General features: G+C 47.3%; 1 protein-coding gene across 3 annotated transcripts in view; it reads right to left on the reverse strand.

The window, feature by feature from the left end:
- LOC138526458 (zinc finger protein 181-like) overlaps positions 1-21459 on the reverse strand; it is a 354082-nt gene that overhangs the window by 203680 nt on the left and 128943 nt on the right. For 2 of the 3 annotated variants that reach the window (XM_069637236.1, XM_069637234.1), the window contains exons 4-7: positions 14229-14339; positions 13244-13321; positions 11756-11800; positions 11325-11423 (exon numbers count right to left, since the gene is read on the reverse strand). In XM_069637236.1, the coding sequence (XP_069493337.1) occupies positions 11325-11423; positions 11756-11800; positions 13244-13321; positions 14229-14339 (333 nt within the window). The remainder of the gene's footprint in view (positions 1-11324; positions 11424-11755; positions 11801-13243; positions 13322-14228; positions 14340-21459) is intronic. The other variant, XM_069637235.1, reaches the window with a different exon arrangement.

Here is a 21459-nt window from a genome sequence, read left to right on the forward strand (position 1 = left end):
ATCACTGAGTTGCTCGCTAGATGTGATTGGGTCTATAAGTGCATACCAAAGGTCTGATACAAGACAAATGGGGTATTTAAGACAGGTCAAAACCAACAACCTGAATAAAGAGTATACCAGCAGAAGCCTTTTCAGATGACATGCAAAAACCGCAACAAAATAGATATGGAAAATCATGGCAGGGTTCTGAGAAGAGACCATTGCTGGTTTAAAGGTTTCCAGCATCACATATGTCAGACAAAAATATGCATGGGAAAGCCAAATAACACAGTAGTTAGTCAGAAGGGGTATGTTGGTAGATGGTGTAGTCGCAAGTGTGCAGCCACATGTGATGCCATGCCCAAGGGCAGCATGGGGAGGATCCCTGCCTACTCCCAACATGCCACACACAGAGGTCAGGGGCTCAGCCATAGATGCTCCCACTCCATCAAGGCTCCATCAAGAGAATTAAGGCATGCCTGTCACATGGTGCTCAGTGTCTGCAAGTTTGGCTCCATTCAAGCAGGTGTAGAAACTGCTCCAAAACGTAACGAGAGAACTAGGGGGTTGAGCTAGGCCAGGGAACCCGAAAGCAAGTCAGCTAGTCCAAACGCCAGCGACCAGAAGAGAATGGGGAAATGGGAAATCCCAGTGGGTAGGTGCAGTCCTTGAAGCTGTGGTTCAGCGGACAGAAGAGACCGAATTAGGCACAGAGAACTACAATTCTGAAGTTCTCTATACAAAGCCAGCAAATCTGAGCTCCCTTAACCACCAGTAAGGCTGGAAGGCAAAGCCAGGGTGTGGCAAGTAGAAGGGCCACCCAGGTGGAGAGACAAGCCAATCCTAACTGCCACAGTAGGGCTGTAAGCCACTCCCAGGGGCAAATTCCGCTAGCCACTCCTATCACAGCTAACAAATGTGAGACCCTTAAAACAGAAAGAGGCTGGAGGTGAGATCAGTGCCCTATGAAACCCCAAGGACTCAGTCAGGAGGTGCTGGAATTAGAAGGAAGAGATAATTTGTAGCGTGATGGAGAGGTGAACAGTGAACAGAAGAAACTGAAGAAGGAGCCGTAGAAGGAGCAGGAGAAGCTGGAGATAGGAGAATTATTATGATTTATTTCTTATAAAGCACAACACGCCGATAGGCCTCAGCGTGCTAAAACATAAAACAACAAAAAGAAACACATACAATCAGAAAAAAAGAAAAACAGCAGAGAAAAGGTACAGTATTGCTAAACCATAACAAACTAACTATCTAAAGATAGTTGTTTAGAGCAGCCTTAAACCTGTCTAGATGAGGAATGCAACGCAAAGCGCACATCAAAGGCATGATCAGAGTTACAATTCTGCTGCAATTTGAAGCAAGGCGTCTCAAGACATCCATCGTCATTAGGCCTGAATAACCGAGTAAATATGATTGATGGCCCTAGAGTCTTCTTTATAATACCAGTCATCTGGAGAAGTAAATGTGTTTGTTTGTTTATTTATAGGGTGCCCGAAAACCCTTGGGTAGCTGGGCGCACAGAATAACAAGAATGCTTAGAACTTGGTTACAGGTTGCATATTGCAGGTTGTTGGTAACATAAATTGTATAAAGTAATTACATTATGTACATTATTTACATGCAAGGGTGGAAAGGTAACAAATTATATACAGTAAATACATTATGTACATTTTACATGTAAGAGTGGAGAGGTACGTGTGTCATCAGATCACAATGCTCAGGGTCACCGGTTTCAGAGGTTTTTGCGTCGAAGCCAGGTGCGGGTATGGTGCCTGAAGCTGTTGTATGGCTGGTCCCTTCTTAGTTCAACTGGTAGGGCGTTCCAGTACTGGGCTGCTTGCACAGGGAAGCGATTACCTCCTGTTTTTTTTAGTCGGAATCTAGGGGTTTGGAGGCAGAAAGAGTTGGCTGTTCTGGTTGGTCGTGCAGTGGTTTTTCTTATTATTCTATCCCCAAGGTATGGGGGGGTCTGCATTGTTCAGACATTTGAATGTTAGTGTGACAATTTTGAAGGTGATACTATGTGTCATCATCATAGTTAGTATATTCGACACTCAGACTATCCAATAAATCAAAGAAGGGCCCAAACAGGAACCTTGAGGCACACCGCAGGTCAAGTTATTAGGGCGAGCAGAGGTGTTCCCAACAAAGACTTGGGCTCGCCTGTCAGCTAAAAAGACTTAATTCATTAGGATTACAAGGGAGAAAAATTGGCTAGTTCTATAAGGCGCTCACCCAAGATAGAGTGGTCGGCCAGATCAAAGGCCGCTGAAAGATCCAACAGCATTAGCAGCGCAGTATGACCACCATCAATAATGGCAGTAATATTAGACTTAAGATCAATGAAGGTGGTCTCAGTGCCGTGCTTTGCACCAAAACCTGACTGTCTTTCACCAAGGATCCCATGAGTGTCAAGATGGTACTGTCCCACATTTTTTAAAGAAAAGGGAGACAGGTGATGGGGTGATAGTTTCATCAATGCTAGGATAAAGAGATTCCTTTTTAAGTAAAGGCGAAATCCAAGCCCCCTTGAGGACTACCTGGCACAATGGCATAATCAAAGGAGGCATTAATGATTTAAGTAATATTAGACACCAAGAAATCAGCACAGTCCTTAAGCAGGACAGGCATTGGCCTTACAAAAAGTGGGTTTATTGGATTTGATGACCTTAAGAACCCCGTCCTCAGATACATGACTAAATCAAAAATGAGGGATCTCTGAAACATCCCTAAGTTATTCAAAAGAAGGGGGAATTGAAACGGTTATATGTCATTTTTTGATTTTTGTAGGACGCCCAACCGAAAGACCGATTATTTTCGGCCAATTTTAGGCAGCCTACAATAATCGAAATAATGACATTTCTATCATCCCCCAACCCTCTTTTCCATGATTTACTCCAAACTGGGGGGATTCCACCCCTTGAAGCCCCTCCCTCAACCCGCCACCTCACTCCCCTCCCAATACTCCCCTCCAACAAAACGTGCACAAACACACCCACAAAATCGAACACCCAACACACAAATCAATTTACCGTTCACTGTCTAGGCCGCTTCTGGGTCCTAACGTGCCTGTGAGGCCCTGCATGCACTCGTATGCGTCGCAGGTGCTGACAGTTCAATTTAGAAAGACCGCTCTGTGAGGTCACAGTGTGGTCTTTCTAAAATTTTTTTTATATTTTTTATTTTTTAAAAGGTCTCTTGACCTAATTGCATTGAAACTGTTCGCTGTTTGTTGACTTGGTGGAGAATGGAGGAGAGTCTCTAGAGCCTGGAGAGAATATGACACTGGAAGCTAGAATCGAGGCCCAGAAGGTTCAGGTAAGGAAGGAGTAAAGCATCTACAGGGAAGGCACAGAAGGCCTGGGAAAAACAGACCCTGAAGGTGGGTAATTGAGAGAAATGGTGGGCAGGGAGCAAGATACAGAGGGTGCCGGAGAGAAAGGTCAATGAAGTTGGGTGGAGATTGACTCAGAGGGCAGAGAGGAGAAAGGACCAGATGAGTGGAAGGAAGGAATGTTTCCAAAAAGGGTGAAGAAGATGGGAGAGTAAAAAGTAAATTGGGGAAACTTAATATTGTAGCACTACAAATGTAAACACGAAAGACAACCACAAGGAACAGCACTCTCTCTCTTTTTCCTCTTCATGTTCATCTTTCAACGTTCCTTGTAAAAGCCAAAACTTGGCTACACACAAGTAAAATAAAATAAAATTTAAAAATAATATTGTAAAATAAGCGCCCAAAAGTGTGGAGGTGCTCAAAGTGATGAAGATAGTGGAAGAGATAGAGATCAGTTGAGAGGGCTTGTTTCTTTTAACAAAGTGAAAAAGAGGGTGCCTAAATGGGTGAAGAAGCTGTGTAGAAGAGTAGGTGGCTAGTGAGAGAAAACACTGATAGGTGAATAAGAAAGGAATAGGAATAAAAGGTAAGAGAGACAGTTAGCGGAAGAGTAACTGAAGGAGTGAAAGAGGTGCCGAAAGAAAGAAGAAAAGGGAAAAAGTTGTGCAATATGCAGTAGGTAAAGGAGGAGATGATAGACAGAGGTGTGGAGAAAGAGTGCAAAATTGTAAAGGAGCAGGTGAAAAATTCATGCACCGGGAGAAAGTTGAAAGATCAGGAGTGAAGAAGAGGTATACAAAGACGTAAACCTATATTGGGTGGAGGAATAATACTTGAGGTGAGACACTGAGGAACAGAGATTTGGGCATGTGGGTGGATGGCTAGAACTTCATGAGAAAGGAAGTTAAGGATGGGCATAGTGAGAACCTAGACCACACTTTAGGGAAGCCTCCTGTCATCTTGTGGCTATGATTCTTGTTGAAAGTCAAGCCACTCATGACGCCAAAGGCTCAAAGTACATAGATAAAAACACCTTCTTTTGTCAAGTGGTCGCAAAACACTACCCCACAGACCAGAATACATATCTGGACAAAGTTTCGATTAATTCAGACCCTATCCATTTGTTCGACTACCATTTGTACACAGTTGTTAATAAAATCCTTTGTTAAGTACATTCTCTTACCTGGCATTGATGGTCAACCAGGTGGAAGGTCCTACACATGTAATGTTCCACTCTAAACAGAGGTTGGTTGTCCACTGTGCAGACTCATGAGGTAATAAAGGAGAAGGCACCACAATGGCCTTGACAAGCCCAATATACATCGAACGCGATCCTCATTCTGCTCCCTTTCTACAAGCATGCTGCACGACATGGGTATTCCTTAGCCAAATTGGAGAACTGCAATTGCACCGGGAGGATAGCTCAGCGGCAACATGCTCGCCTTGGAAGCAAGACGACACGAAGCAACACAGGTTAGATCCCCGGGTCCGCGCTTAGAAACCTCTGGGTATTAAGCGCGTTATAAGACATGCATTACTTACCATAAAAGCATTTCTGATGACTGTATCTGCTTAGATTCACATGCTGTGCATATGGTCCGACATCCAGTGGTAACCGCAGAGTATTGCATCTCGTCTTTGGGGGACCGAAAGGGGAAGTCGGCATAGGCGTGTTTGTAACACTATCCCTATAGTGACGTGTGTAGTACCCAAAAACCCACACGCGCCGAGGTCCGGCCGATTGTATTTTTTCTGCCATGAGGGAACCCAAGGCTATAGTGAGTGAGTACATAAAGAGAGAAAGTAGTAAGACGTCTATGTTCCTTCCACCCCGAGTGGGGAGGTAGCGAGGGCGCATGTGAATCTAAGCAGATACAATCATCAGAAATGCTATTACGGTAAGTAATGCATGTCTTCTGATGCTTGTTAATCTGCTTAGAATCACATGCTGTGCATAGACTAGCGAGCACTACCCAGAGTTGGCGGTGGGTTGTGAGAAGGAACGGTAGAGAAAAGATGTCTTAGTACTGCTTGTCCCACCTGAGAATCAGACCTAGAATGAGTGTCTAGGCAATAGTGTTTTGTAAAGGTGTGTACAGAACTCCAGGTTGCTGCTTTGCAAATGGACTCAAGAGGAACATTTGCAATGAATGCTATAGATGCCCCAGTGCCTCGAGTAGTGTGTGCTCTAGGCTTGAAGGTTAGTTCTCTCTCAGCAAGAGTGTAACATAGTGTGATGCATTTGACAAGCCACCTTGAGATAGCCGATTTAGGGACAGGGTCCCCTTCTCTACCAGCTGCCACTGAAACGAAGAATTGTTTAGTCTTCCTTAGTGGTTTAGTTCTTTCCAGGTAAAGCATAACTGACCTGTGCATGTCTAGTGTGTGAAGGCTTCTTTCGGCCATGTTAGTAGGGTTCTGGAAGAAAGTGGGTAGTTCGATTGACTGGTTCACATGGAACCTCGAGATGAATTTAGGCGCAAACCTGGGATGTGTGCGCAGAACTACCTCATCTTTGTGGACTGTGACAAAGGGGTCTAAAACAGAAAGAGCCTGTAGTTCGCTAACCCTTCTGATAGAAGTTATAGCCACTAAGAAGGCTGTTTTATAGATCAGTTCTTTCAGACTTGCTTTATGCATAGGCTCAAAGGCAGCTCCCATGAGCCTGTTCAAAACCACATTCAGATCCCATCCAGGGGCTGGGTGGGAGATGGGAGGATACATCCTCTTAACCCCTTCCATAAAGGCTTTAATCACCAGTATTTTCCACCACGATACCTTTTGTTGTGATGTGGTGTAGGCTGACAGAGCAGCCAGATGAACCTTTAGGGAATTGAAGACTAACCCAGAGTCCAATATGTGGGTTAGATACTAAACAATGTGTGAGGGTGAGCAATCAATGGGATTGACGCCCTTAGAATTGCACCAGAAGACATATGTTTCCATTTGCTGGCATAGCAATAACGTGTATTAGGTTTCCTCGCTTCCCTGAGTATGTCCATGCACCTCTGAGGGACTCGCAGGTGTCCAAACTCTACGATCTCAGGAGCCAGGCTGCTAAATTCAGAGTTTGTGGACATGGGTGTAGGGTCTCCCCCCTGTCCTGAGACAACATGTTGTACGGGCAGGGCAACTTGACTGGTGGGGAGAGGGACATTTCCATCAGGTGAGTGAACCAGGGTTGGCGGGCCTACATGGGGGCCACCAGTAACCTGGTAACTGGTTCCTGGTGCATCTTGTGCACTATCTTGTTGAGAAGAGGAGTCAGGGGCGGGGGGGGGAAGCGTAGACAAATTTCCCCGACCAAGTTATCCAGAGACCGTTCCCCTTGGATCGGTTCAGGGGGTACCTGGAGGCGTAGTCTTGGCATTGGGCGTTCTCCTGATTAGCGAACAGGTCGATCTCTGGGAAACCCCATTCTGTGAAGACGTTGGACACAATGTCTTCGTGCAGTCGCCATTCGTATTCTTCTGACAGAGGAAAATCTCTGCTGAGTACATCTGGCAGAAGATTGAGTTTCCCTGGGACATGTTGGGACAACAAAAACATCTTGTGTTTGAGAGCCCATATCCAAATGTTTTGGGACAGCTTGGATAGCACTGGAGAGCGAGTGCCCCCCTGTTTGTTCAGGTAATACATTGCTGTAGTGCTGTCGGTTAGGATCAGCACTGTCTTCCCTTGCAGGTGCACCTGAAAGGCTTTCAATGCTTTGAACACTGCTAATAGCTCCAGTAAGTTTATTTGGTTGGACGCTACTTGAGGGGACCACACTCCGTGTGCTGTCTGATGAAGCAGGTGAGCCCCCCCACCCCGTGAGAGATGCGTCGGTCGCAGCCGCGCGTGGGGAACCAAGTATATACATGACGTATCTACATGATGCCATTATCCCTAGAAATGCATGGACTTGCGTACCATCACCTCCTGACTGGCTACATATTGAGTAATCTGAGAGAGCATGTTCTGAACCCTCTCGCTGGAGGGGAAGACAAGACCGTCTTCCGTCCGAATTAGCGCTCCCAGAAATTGTTTTACTTGGCTGGGGACTAAGCTGGATTTCTTTTTGTTGATTGAAAACCCCAGGCTGAAGAGGAGATCTACTGTTTTTTAGGTGTTTGAAAAACAAGCGTCGAACGAGTCCCCTGTAATGAGCCAGACGTCGAGGGAAGGGTAAACTGGGACCGATAGTCTGCGCAGGTGTGCTTCTACCACTGCCAGGACTTTGGTAAACACCCTTGGCGCCGAGGCGATGCTGAAGGGGAGTACCTTGAATTGGTAGTGTTTGTCCTGGATCATGAACCTTAGGTATTTTCTGTGCGCTGGCAACATTGAAATATGAAAGTATGAATCTTTCATGTCCAATGTTGCCATGAAGTCCCCTTGTTTCAGCAATGGGATCACCTCCAGCAGTGTTACCATGCAAAACTTCTGGGGTTTTATAAACTTGTTCGCTGGGCACAGATCTAGAACAGGACGCATGGTGAGATCCTTTTTGGGTACAAAGAAGTACACTGAATAAATACCCTTGTTTACCTGAAGAATAGGGACAGCTTCTATGGCGTCCTTTCCCAGAGGTGCTTCCACCTCTTGGATCAGGATCTCCAGATGGTCCGGTGAAAGGCACATTGAGCACGGCGGTCTGTGGAGGTCGGGCGAATTCCACGCAATAACCATGGGCGACCGTCTTTAAGACCCACTGGTCGGAAGTTATCCCCTCACATGCCTTGAGGAAAGATGTTAATCGCCCCCCGACCGGGGAGACATGGGAGGGGACCTGGACTTGGTGGTTATTTCTGACCAGAGGCTATGGCTCCTATGGGATTGGGGCCTCTGCCTCTACCTTTGCAGCGTTTCTGACCCCTTGAGGGGTAGTAAGTGGGGCTTCCAGATGTTTGATTTGTGTTGAAGTTACCCGTGCCGTAGTTGTTTTGACCAGCACAGGCTTGCCCTCGAAAGGACCGCCGAGAATTATTACCCCTCTGGGAGGAGGGTTTCTGTGTAATTTTGTGCAAGGACCTTATAGTCTCATGCTCCTTCTTGGCTGTCTCCAAATCTTCATCCACTGCTTTTCCGAAGAGGTTAGTCTCCTCAATGGGTTTATTAATGAGGGAGGCCCGAGTCTCGGGTCTAAATCCTGATGTACGCAACCATGCGTGTCTTTTCAGTAGAGTCCCTTGTGCAAGAGACCTGCTTGCTGTTTCTGCAGTGTCCAAGGTGTTCTTCACCACATTCTGGTTAACAATCTTCCTTCCGAAACAATGGCGAGAAGCTTTGTCCTGGCGGGTTCACGAACCTCCTGGAGGCCTTCCTGAAGCAAGTTCCATTGGGCATCAGCATAGCTCGCTAATAGCGTAGTATTAGCAACCCGAATGGTGTATGCAGCTGCTGATGTAACACGTTTGCCCAGGGCATACAACCTTTTAGACTCCTTGTCTGGTGTTGATTCTCCCGTGGCAAGGGGTACCCCTGCTCTCTTTCGAGTGGTAGTCACTACCAGTGAGTCTGGGATGGCGTGCCCTTTGATATATAGAGGGTTGGAAGGAGAAGAGCGAAATAATTTTTCAACTCTCGGGTTCACTGCCCGTGTCTGAGCAGGTGAGACCAATGAGGGAGCTACCCGTCTCTTAACAGAGTTAAGGAGGGGGATGGATGGACTCGACAGAGGTTTTTCCTTAATAATATCCTCCACGAAATCCTGATCAGGTACCGCCTCTTCAGTGGCAATTTTGAAGTATTCAGCTGCTTTCTTCAACATGGAGTTGAAAGCCATTTGGTCATCCACAGGGGAGGCCTGGCGAGCCTGGGTGGACGGAGGAGAGTCTAGGCACAAAATATCAGTGTCCTGATCTTGCTGTGTCACTGTTGATCTTCCTCATAGTATGAGAAAAGAAGCTTCTTCTTCTTCATTATAGATGTCTCTATATGTGTCCATATGGACCATGTCTTCTTGTTGGAAAACATGAGACTGATCTTCTTGAATTTGGGGGTTAGGGTCTACCCGAGCCCTTTTCGGGGGAGGATGATCAGAGGAACTGATAATCTGCTCCAGCCGATCCATACAACCCTCACATTTTTCTGTAGTCCGTTTAGAGGACCCAAACAGGCCTACGTGAGGAGAAACGACGTTCTCTGCACTGTGGTGTTGAAAGGAACCTCTCAGGGTGTCGGAGAGAGGCTCTTGACTATCTATATAAGCCTCATCGGAATCGGGAAACCAATCCGCCGAAATCTTTTCCGCGGCTTCGCCCATAAACTTAGGTGGAACTGGAGTAAGGCCCACCGCCGCTGCGATTCTTCCGATGCTACTTTGGATAGTCGCCGAATCATCGTGAGACAAAGGCTCAGATGATTTTTCCGGCAGTAGAAATACCGTCTGTGGCACTAGGAGGCCTAGGAGCAGTCGGTTTTCCGGGTAGAGGCCTAGCCGTAGTTTTCAGGCCTACTGAGGCCTTGGAAATCATCGAAGCTTCGGGGTCCCGAACTTCGACGCGTGTAGGTTTTGGAGTAGCGCCCTTGGTTTGTTTCGATTGCTGCTGCGGATGTGGGGAAAGCTTTGGATCTGAACGATCCAAGGGACCCGGCGAAGTTTTCAGCAGCCCCGTTGGCGCTTTCGCCTTTTTCGACGAAGGCGTCAAAATTGGCGTAGGGGTTGTGTGCTTAGTGCAATGTGCTTTTACACCCCTGTCGCCGGGTGTAGTCTCTATAGCAAGACCAGAATCGAACCTAGAAGGGTCGGGGACAGGCGTGGCGGACCTAGAAGCGTCACCTCAGTCTATAACATCCGCATTGGACGTTTGGTCATCCGAAGTACCCCCGTCACTTTCAGCTGGCGTGGCGGTGGGGGAGGGGAGCTCCACACGTGACATACCGTATGCGGCCCACCACTTAACACGGTGCTCCTTAAGGGTCTTGGGCCGAAGGAGTTTGCATGCCGAACACTGCTTCTCGTTGTGCTCTAGGGGGGAGACAGACGTTACACGTCCTGTGTTCGTCCTTCCAAGGATATTTGACCCTACACTTAGGGCAGAATCTAAAAGGAGTCCTTTCCATAGCAAAAGGGAAGGATGACCAGACTGACAGGGAAAAGAGGGGAAAGAAGGAAAGACATACTAAACAATATGGCCACCCTGACCCCACTCTCCCTACTGTATAGATCGGCCAGAGGGCCCGACCACGTGGAAAATCCGGCCGCCGGATCTTAGTCGCTGAAATCCACAGCCGTAGACGATTCCCCCGTAGTCTTCGTCGAAGATGTTCTTATTGAGCGAAGTGACTTAACGGGGAATAAACCGACAATTCGGTAAAGATAAACAATGTCTTTAGTAAGCGCTCCGCTATAGGGCGACCAGTTATCTGGGCAGAAAAAAACAGTCTGAGGGACCTCTGCGCGTGAGGGATTTTGGGTAATACACACGTCACGATAGGGATATTGTTACAGACACGCCTATGCCGACGTCCCCTTTCGGTCCCCGAAAGACAAGATGCAATACTCTGCGGTTACCACTGGATGTCGGACCATATGCACAGCATGTGATTCTAAGCAGATTAACAAGCATCAGAAATAACATATCATATCACCAAGAAGAAAGTGGCCATAGAGGACAAGACCCAGAAGAACTGGACAGGTGAACGCTTGAGGACCCATACAACTGTGGAAATCAGGGCCTTGGATAGGTACTTAAACAGATTGAGGAGGCCATCAGTGTGGGGTGAGATAGGCATGTACATGGTTCAGTGAAACAGGTGGAAAAGGACATTGGAGGAGGTGCCAATATGGTGCCACTGTGAGCAGTAAAGATAGTGACACCTACCTGCAACCACACAGCTGCATATCCAAAACATATAATGCAAAAATAATCCAGTCTGAATTTGCTATCTTCAGATCTTAATGTGAAAACAGCATGCTGCTTTTATCCAAAAGATGAAATGTTAAAGTCATGTTCATCCAGATCTGAAAACCCAGACTCGTCCTTGCATCTCCAAGTAGCCTAGCACGATTACTCACCCGGTAAACTCTTGGTGCATACTTTTCTCTTGCTGTTTTGATTGTCAATGTAATAGGCCTCTCTTTCATCTTTTAGGCGATATGAAATAATGTCATGTCCTGTTACACAAAAAGAAAACCTGTTTATAATATTATTAAAAGTAAACATGAATGCTATAATGACATACAAACATATTTTACTCAGCAGGCTAAATTTACACAAAATGGCAGATTTCTAAATTGAGAGGAATTAAGGCGATAACTACCCGGCCAGTGGCCGATTCTGCCGGTACCAGCCACTGCCCAAAGTGGAGAGAGGATGCTTAACAAGGGGGCTGCTGCCGTTACTGGCAGGGCCAACCTGCCGGATGGATAACTATCCCAATTAGCGCCTGCAATTTGAAGACAATTGGTGCCAAAGCCTTAAAAACTCCAAATTGAAAAAGCCTTACCTGTGGGATTGGCATTGCTGTGTCCACTTGAGTGAAGTATGATTTCTACGTTGATTACATGGCCATAAAAAAACAGAGTTCGTTAGAAGAGAGAGTATGTGGCATCGACGATCCCACAAATAAGGTGTATTTTTGTTTTAATGCTTTAGCGCACGCACATCCCAAATGTGGGTTTTCATGGGGTGTCGGTGGTTAGGGTGGAGGGTGCGCGGCGAAGGTGGCAGAGGTGAGGGGCATACAGTTATTCGACGGCTCTGAATGTGGGCAGTCTATCAGTGAATAACACTTGCATTTGGAGCACTTTTATTGGCCAAGCACTCCACACAGGGTTTTAATGATGAAGCATAGACCAGACTAGGGGTGGTTTAAACAGTCAAACTTTTCTATCAGAAGGTTGTTTCAGGAGTGGGACGGTATTAAGAGGCTGCTACATTATGTACTAGTAATAGCCAAGGGAGATCTATTTATACAAACACAAAAAGAGTTTAGCAGTGCATTCATGGGAACATTCTAGTTCAGTCAAAGATTAACAGTATATCTGGCCATGCTGTAACGTCTATCAGAGGCCCTCATTACGAGCAAGTGAAATCTCTTTATAATGCCAAGGAACCCAAATGCAGCTAGTATCAAGAAGATAGTCAAGCAGCATCAATTAACAGTAAACAATATAGGGCAATCATAGTCAAGGTCAGTGTTAATAAATGAAAATACAATGTATTACTTGAAAATAAGACATGAAGATGATAGCAGAGTAGGGCCAGCTTACTGCCCAAATCTAACAAATGCAACATTGCCAATTTCCCCGGAAACATGGTGAGAAAAGATTAGCTAACCAACCAAGACCAGCAATGAATCACATCGTAAGAGATGTAACATGTCAAGAACTAACCAACCAAGGCCTGAAATGTTAAAGCATTAGAAGATGCAATGCACTAAGAACTAATTTCACAGAGGCCAGCAATGTGTAAAAGCAGATAAAACATATGCAAAAAGATCACATACAAATCAATGTAAGCAATGTGCCACCTCAGAATCAGATGAAATATGTGCAGAATAGAATCATTAACTAACCAAGGTCTTCAATGTGCCAGTAAAGATGCGGACAATTTACTAAGGTCAGTAATGTGTCGCAGCTGCCGGTGTATCATGCCAAGAAGCAAACCCTAACAAACTCCCGCCAAATCATTAGCAGATGTAACGTCCCAAAGAGAATTGCCCAAGTAAGGACAGGAATGCGTCTCATGAGGAACAGATGTACCCTGCCGGGAATGGATCAATAACTAACAAGGCTGGCAATGGGCCATATGAGGAATAGAAGTAACATACTGAGAAACCGCCAACCAACCAAATCCAGCAATGTGTTCCACATGAGCACATGCTACAGTCTGAGCACTACCTAAGCAATGTGCCCCACCAGCAGAAGATGTAACTTGCTGAGAGGGGGGTCTCTTTAATTAAAACCCAGCATTGCAAGCATTTGCAACTCACCAGAATTGGGGTCTGTGATGCTTTCTCCGACTTCTTCCCCAAGAAGATTAATGAAAATTGAAGCCGTCCCTTCCTCTTCTTCAAGCAAACAGTAGAAAAAAATTATAAAGTGTTGGTGTTTTAGAAAGCAAATGCTTTGTGAGCTCACAGTACTGAAATAAATACATCCTCAAATAAAGATATTCTTCATTTAAAGAAACTGTTTTTTTTTAATTGTCCACCCACCTTCTCCCCCTTTAAGAGCTCCCCGCTCCCTTGTCTCGCTCTGCTTCTCTCAACGTGTACTCCCCCCCCCTACGACTTCATGATGCTTCCCAAATCTAGGTCTGTGCTCAATAAATACCCTAATGATGATAATAATCATTTGTAAATGACACACACTGAAACCTTTTAAGTTCATAATAATGGATCCATTCTTCATTTCACCGGGCTGCTTACAACAACCAACACAGAAATACTGTAGTGTAAATAATACAATGGGTAACTCTTCATCACCCTCGATTCACGTATTTTTCCTGTGTTTAGCCCTTTTAGACTTTATAAAAGCAACATTACAAACCAAAGTGCCTTTCACGAGACAGGTTCTTGCAGAGTTGTGGTCACCTATGGAAAAAGTACATTTGCGGCTAACATCTTTGCTGGCAACCCATGTGGTCCTGAAATGCAGCGCACAAAACGTCACTGGCATTTCCACATTGACCAAACAAAAAGTAGCACAAACAGCAGTAAACTGTATTTTTTTTTTTTTAAGTAACATCCTGGTAACAACCATTTCACAGGTTTCGTCATTGGCTAAAATATTTCTGCCGCTTCACATTTCATTAACATTTATGTTCCTAATGTACCATTGGATTTTGAACCTCTTACATTATTAATGATGTACAATGTTTTGGCATAGGAAATTGTTGAGGTAATTGCAGCGCAGGTGCCATTTATAATCTCATATGGGACAGATGAACCCAAATATCCACCTCTTCTTCCTCACCTCTGCTAAAACACTTCTTGATCTCCCCTGCTTTGATCTGAGGCTTGTTCTGATGTAGGCTTTCCTCCCTCTTTATGGTGCTGGATCTGTCAGGATTGGTAATTGATGCACCTGTTAAATAAAGACAAAAGTTCACAAATGACTCCAATTAAAACAATTACATTTCTACTGTTGGACAAGGTCATGAAGCTGAGCCGAATCAACACCACACGGACATGAGGATAGATGGGAGTATTAAGGGTGGTTGCAGAATGGGTCAAAACTAAATAAAACGCTGCCCAACTAATTTCCAGGTCTCTAGGAGTGTTCCTTAAGTAACTAACAAGGAGAATCAATGGAATGGTCTATTGTGGGCATGTAACCAAGAAGCAGAAAGGCTTCTTCTTACCTTTAAGCAACCGGTCTCTGAGTTTTATAACACATCCTGGGAAGGGACCTCAGATTGAGTGTTGTCACTTTTTACCAGTAGAAAATATAACGCAAAAACAGGACACCCCCATCTTCGAACAACACAGTCTCTGGGGTTCATACTCCCTAATCCAGAAATCCCTTACCAGCACATCTCCTCAAAACTCAGTCACACACAGTGTTGGGGCTTTAAGTCTTCCTGAACTTCTTTCATGGCTCGTTGTTGTATGGATTCAGGACTTATACTTCTCTTCCTCAACTCCTCGGAGAGCACATGCCTGTGTGTCGGGACCCAAGGTGTACGCGCTAGTGCTAAATAACCCTTGGCCAAAGCAGCCTAAGGGTTATTTAGTGACAGATGAACCTCTGACCAGTCACCGAGAGAGAGATAACCTTAATCTGTTCACAGGCTTCATGGAGAGATTCTCATGACCTTCTATACAGGCTATATTCCCCACATTCCATCATCTTCTACCTGTTTGATGAGATGCAACAGAAATATGCCTAAAGTGCTTTATCCTGCTCTTCCTGTCCTCTCAGTGACATGTATGATTCCTTCAACTCATCCTGCACCTCCTCCTTAGTGCTCTGCAACTGCCTTGTGCCTCTGACCCTCCACAAGACCTGTCAAAATGGTATCGTGCCTGCACCTTCCCCTTAAGTCCTTGACCCCGTTTCTGCTATTATTCCCCTCTTGTCTTTTCTCTGCATTATTCTTCTGCTCCTTTTACTGGTGTCTCATCCACCTACCTCCTCAGATGTTCCTCCCAACTTCCTCCGTACTGCTCTCCACCACTCCTCTCTTAAGATCGCGTCCAGCCTTCTTCTGAAAACACTTCCCCACTTCTTGATATCTCCTGCAACCGCCTTCTCAATACACTCCTCCTCTCCTCCCTCGAAGTCTCCTCCAAGCTCCTCTACTTCCATATTCTAGTTCTCCCTACAGCTACCTCTCCTTCTTATGTTCCTCCTGATCACTTCTTCACAGTTGTGATGAATCCGATGGAGTCATCACTGATTTCCCAGCAGTGACCTCCTCCCATGTGGCCAGGGGATGGCAGCCGCTACCTGATCCTGACTCTGGAGGGCGGCTATATGAGGGAGGATAACCTAGGGGGAGACAACCTCCAGGGAAATAGCATGGCTTCATTGGATGAGACATGGTATGCCCCTTTTTCCCCTTGCAGGATGAACCTCTCATTTGTTTTTTTTATAAAGTATTTTATTGTTTTAGACATAATAAAATAGTCACAATAAAGCAACAAGCAATCAACTCAACTTAAAGACTGTCATGGTCATTCAGAATCAATGGAGATAGTACCATAGCATCAGAAGTCGAACGGCTTCCACAGAACGTGCAGCAGTATGTAATACAAATACATATCCTAATACAAAACAAAACAGAACACCCAGTACACATTCCTCAGGCTGTGGGAGGGAGTTCTCAGGTTGCTCCTTCTTCCCATCTGCCCCATATTTTCAAGGCTTTGTTGGGACAGCCCCGTGCTGAGTAAATCCTATGCTCCATCATAGCGCATCTGTCCATATCTAATTTCCATTGGTCCAGTGTTGGGGAGTCAGGGGCTCCCCATTTCTGCGCTATGTTGCGCTTGATCAGTCCCACCGCTGTGTGTAGGAGTAATGTCTCCCACTTATTAGCTTCTTACTCACCAGGCACACCTAGAAGCAGAGTCTTTGGGTCCTGTGGCAGGGTTCGGTTCAGAACTCGAGAGAGTTCCCTACAGCATGCGTTCCAAAAAGTTTGTATCCGGGGGCATGACCACAAAATATGAAAGAAGGTTCCCTCCTCCTCCCCGCATCGCAAACAGTTCGGGTTTGGGGCCCGATTCCAGCCATGCAAGCGCGTTCTAGGGTAATAAACGCGGTGCAGTATTTTCAACTGCACAAGTCGAAGCCTAGAGGAAATAGCGATTTCTCGGGGGTGCATGAGGACTTGTATCCAGTCCTCTGGATCTATCTCTCCCACATCCGCTTCCCATTTCGCCTTCAGCTCGTTCAGTTCAGGGGTGGCAAAGGAGGACATGGCATTATAGAGGATGGAAGTGCATTTGGTGGGAATGTACGCCGGGAGAATGCTACGCTCTATAGGGGTATAGTCTGGCAGTTGTGTATCATCTGTTAGGTAGGGACTTAGGGCGTGGGCCAGGCGTATATAATGGTATCGTTTCGTATGTGGAATCTGGAATTGCAATTGTAGGTCATCAAATGAGGTCAATCTACCCTGCGTGAGCACATTCCCAACCCTAATAATCCCCGCCTTAACCCATTTGGGCCACGGCTCAAATTTCTGGGTCGCAGCTAGATTGTAGTTTTGCCAGAGGGGTTGTGCAGTAGTAACTTTGTTTCCCCACCCAATGAATCGGTGTGCTTGTCTCCACACCGTAATCATGTGTGTTTTGGTTGTGGGTGGGGGGGTTCTCGGGAGGGGTTGATAAAGGAGGGACAACGGGTCGGTGTTCTGCATGGTGGCTATCTCAGCACGTATGTGGGGCAAGTCTCGATTTCCGTGGAGAAGATCATTAACCACCACCAGTTGTGATGCCCAGTAGTACGTTTGTAGACGGGGGACTCCTATTCCTCCCTCCCAGATCGATCTCTGAAGTGTGGTTAACGCAATTCGTGGTTGGCCACCCCCCCATATGAGATCTCTAAGGAGTTTCTCCATCTGGTGAAACTCCAGATCGGGGATTCCAAGTGGGGCATTCTGGAGAACGTAAAGGAATCTGGGAAGGGATATCATTTTAAAGAGTGCCGCTCTTCCCATAAGTGTCAGGGGGAGGAGTTTCCAGTGTCGGACATCAATAGTGAAGCGGTCCATGATCGGTCGGAGATTGTGTTGTATATAACTTGATAAGTCCCCAGATATCCATATTCCCAGGTATCGAAAGCCCTGTCGTTCCACCCGATAGGGGCACCCCTGGGGAATTGCTTGGTCTCCACCCTTTACCGGAAAGAAGACTGATTTCTCCCAGTTGATTCTAAGTCCGCTAAGTTCCCCAAAGCGGATGAGCAGTTGTGTTACAATGGGGGAAGATCTTGGTGGGTCACCCAGATATACGAGGAGGTCGTCTGCGTACAGGGACGTACGATCCTCGTGACCCTCCGGCCAACTGAATCCTTTCCAGGCGGTGTTTTGGCGAAGCCAAAGAGCCAGTGGCTCAATAGCAAGGGCAAATAAAAGAGGGGACAGTGGGCATCCCTGTCGTGTACCCCGACCCAGGGGGAAGGACCTGGAGGACCAGCCGTTTACCTTCACTTCAGCTTTGATATTAGTATAAAGTAACTGCACCCATCCCAGAAAGGCCTCTCCGAATCCCATACGGTGCATGACCTCCCAGAGGCAGTCCCATCGAATGGAATCAAACGCCTTTTCAAAATCGACTGCCAACAGGGCCAAGGATTCGTTTATGATCGGGGATCTCTCCAACGCTAGATGGAGGCGGCGTAGATTCATCCGAGTCGATTTGCACGGCATAAATCCACATTGGTCCGGGTGGATCAGGGTGGGTGCAACTAACTGTAAACGGTTCGCTAGTAACTTAGCGAGGATCTTAGCCTCCCCGTTGATCAGTGATATAGGCCTATAGGAGGCACAATCATGTGAAGGTTTGCCAGGTTTGGGAATGACTACGATAGTCGCCTTGCAAAGATCTGGTGGAAGGGTCCCCTGATCCCGGGCAGCAAGGAACAATCTGTGTAGAGGAGCCGCCATTTTATCTGCTCCTAACTTTTGCCAAGTTTCGACAGGGAATCCATTTGGGCCCGGGGCCTTCCCTGATTGGAGCTGAGACAGCGCCTCCGAAATCTCAGCCTCCGATAAGGCAGAGTCCAGTTGGTCTCTTTGTTGTCCCGAGAGAGTCGGTAACGTTACCGCATCTAGGAGGGAGGGGTTTAATGGTGAGGTCGGGGCTCGGTACAGGTCCGCGTAAAACTCTGCGAAGGCCTCAGCGATCCCAGAGTCTGAATGGTAGCTGTCGCCCTGTGGCGTAACTATTTCCCGGACATGGCGTTGTCCTTCGTCCCTCCTCTGTAGCCAGGCGAGCAGTTTACCTGCCTTGTCCCCTAGTTCGTACACCCTCGCTCTAGCCTGCCAGTGGGCCTGCTTAGCGTCGTCCATCGCTCTGTTCCGAAGGCATTCTTGGGCACGCTGGAGGGATCGATGGGTCTCGGGCGTAGGGTCAGAGATATGCTTAGTCTCCCAGTTACTCACTTCCTCTTCGGCTTTTAGTATTTCCCGAAGGCGGGTGTTTCTTTTATGTGTCGTCCAGGAAAGAATCTCACCCCTGAGCACTGTTTTATATGCCTCCCATAGTGTCACGGGGTTATCCACCGACTCCTCGTTAATTTCAAAGTATTCGCAGACACCTCCTCTAGGCGAGCTATCAGCTCCGGGAACCCCAGGTAGTAGTTGTTGAGTCTCCACGTTCTAGGGGGGAGGGGGCCCTGCATACATAATTCAACTGAAAGAGGTGAGTGGTCCGAGATACCCCGGGGGAGTAGAACTGCGGACTTTGCCCTGTAGAGGTCGGTATGCGGCAAAAAGAGGTAATCCAGTCTGGACATGGAGCCGTGAGCGCCGGAGTGGAAGGAGTACTCCCAAGGATTCGGGTGCAACTCCCTCCATACATCTCGGAGCCCAAGAGCAGATGTAAAATTGGCTAATCTAGTGGGAGTGTTTGGGTTGCGATTTCGGAGATGGGAACGGTCCACGCTATCATTCATGGTGTCATTGAAGTCTCCCCCCAGAACGAGTGATTCAGGGTGGTGTTTCCCTATAAGGGTAGTGAGGTTGTCCAGTAACTCCTGTCCCAGCCCAGGTGGAGAGTAGATTGAGGCAATAGCCACTGTCTGACCCCAGATCGTTCCCATAACGAACACGTATCGGCCCCTCCGATCCCTTTCAACCATTTGCTGGACAAATGGGATGCGCTTGTGTATCAGAATGAGGGTGCCCCTGGAGCCCATTGTATACCCCGCCTGAAAGGCAAGTTGGTAGTTAGTCCTCTGAAAAAAGGCAGAGTTTGATCCCGCCAGGTGGGTTTCTGTCAGAAGGGCCACATCAGGGGAGTGTCTGTTTAAAAATTGTCTGAGAAGGTGCCGTTTGATTCCCGACCCCATCCCATTCACGTTCCAAATAAGGAATTTCAGAGATTTAGTGTGTCGTATGGGTGTCCAGTTAATCCGTACGGAGGATGCTTAGTACACATGGTGGGACTGTCAAGGGTGTAGCAATCAGTATGAGAAGGCGACATGGTATCTGCCTGTGTCAAAGGAGCGGGGGTGTTCCATAAAATAGTACAAAGCGCCTTCAGCCAGAGATAATGATTCGCATGACCTACGAACACATGACAGTCTTGAAATAACGAACAAAACTTTAAACATTCCCAACTCCCCCCCACCCTATACTCCACCCCAACACGAAGTACCTGTCGCCCCAACATAGCTGAGCCTTCAATTAAGGTATCAGCTCAAAAGCCAGACCCTTGGACAGGGTCTAGATAAACGAGAGAAAAAGAAAAAAGGGGGAAGGGGGTGGGAGGGGAAATGGAAGGGAGAGGGAAAGGACTTAGCTGGGGGGTGGGGGGGTGAGAGCCTTCTCCAGAGTTCCCTCCCTTGCGCCAATGTCAACATCTTCCATGGTGGACTATTTATGCGTGGGGTTCAGGAGTGCGAAAAGTGCACGCCCCCCTGTCAGAGCATATCTCCTAGGCCCCAGGAGTAAGGGGCAATACTCTGTTTAGTGTTCTTCTTGATCTGCCACTGGCTCCAGGATCTCCTGTCCTTCCCGTTCTGGGTGTCTCCCCAGGGAGGCTCGCCTAGGCCTCGGCCGGGGTCTTCCTCTCGGTCTCCTTGGCCTTGCTGTCCAGTCGCCTTCTACGTGGGCCTCCGCCCATTTCCATGCCTCTTGCGGGTCACTGAAGTGAACAGTAGTTCCTTTATGATAAATCTTTAGTTGGGCCGGGAAGAGCAGGCCGTATTTCACATTCAGTTGAGCCAGTTGTCTCTTGAGTGGTTCAAATGATTGTCGTGCCCGCTGCACTTCTCGGGTATAGTCCGGAAAAAAGGCGATTCGGGAGCCGTTATGGGTAATCGACCCTTGTGATCGTGACAGTTGTAGGAGGGCGTCCCTATCTCGATAGTTGAGTAGGTGGGCGATAATAGTACGTGGCGGAGCACCCGGGGGTGGTTTGCCCGGCGGCATCCTATGAGCCCGCTCCACTGAGAAAAACTTTGAAAAGGATGTGGCCTTAAAGATATCCACGAGCCACTGCTCCAAGAATAGTTCCATGCATTGTCCCTCTTCCCCCTCCGGCAGGCCCAGGATGCGGACGTTGTTACGGCGGGATCTCCCCTCTCCATCCTCCACCCTCGATTCAAGGGTTTTAAGGCGGTTCAAGGCCTGGGACAGTTGACGATTGATCCCGCCAATGTTGTCCTCCACCTCAGAGATGCGGTGTTCCGCCTCTCCTGTTCTGGAAGTTAGTTTCTGCAGGTCATGGCGCAGGAAGGAAACATCTGCCGCCATACTGTCTATTTTAGTCTCCATGGAGGATCGGGAACTAGCTATGGCCGCCATTACATCATGTAGGGAAAGAGGGCCGTCCCCCGTGGGGGAGTTCTGTCGTGTTGCTGGGCCCGCCGGGGCCGGGGTAGTAGCGACAGCAAATTGGTCCATACTGCTCTGTGTGGATGGTTTTTTCTGCCTGTCTTTCCCCATGGCTCCGGAGACCGTGGAGCGTCGGGCACAGTGGATCGAGTGATATTATTTATACCCAGTTGAACCCACTCCGGTGTGTGGTGT

Source organism: Ambystoma mexicanum, chromosome 7p (assembly GCF_040938575.1).
Source record: "Ambystoma mexicanum isolate Mex_15411 chromosome 7p, UKY_AmexF1_1, whole genome shotgun sequence".
Taxonomy (NCBI): Eukaryota; Metazoa; Chordata; class Amphibia; order Caudata; family Ambystomatidae; genus Ambystoma; species Ambystoma mexicanum.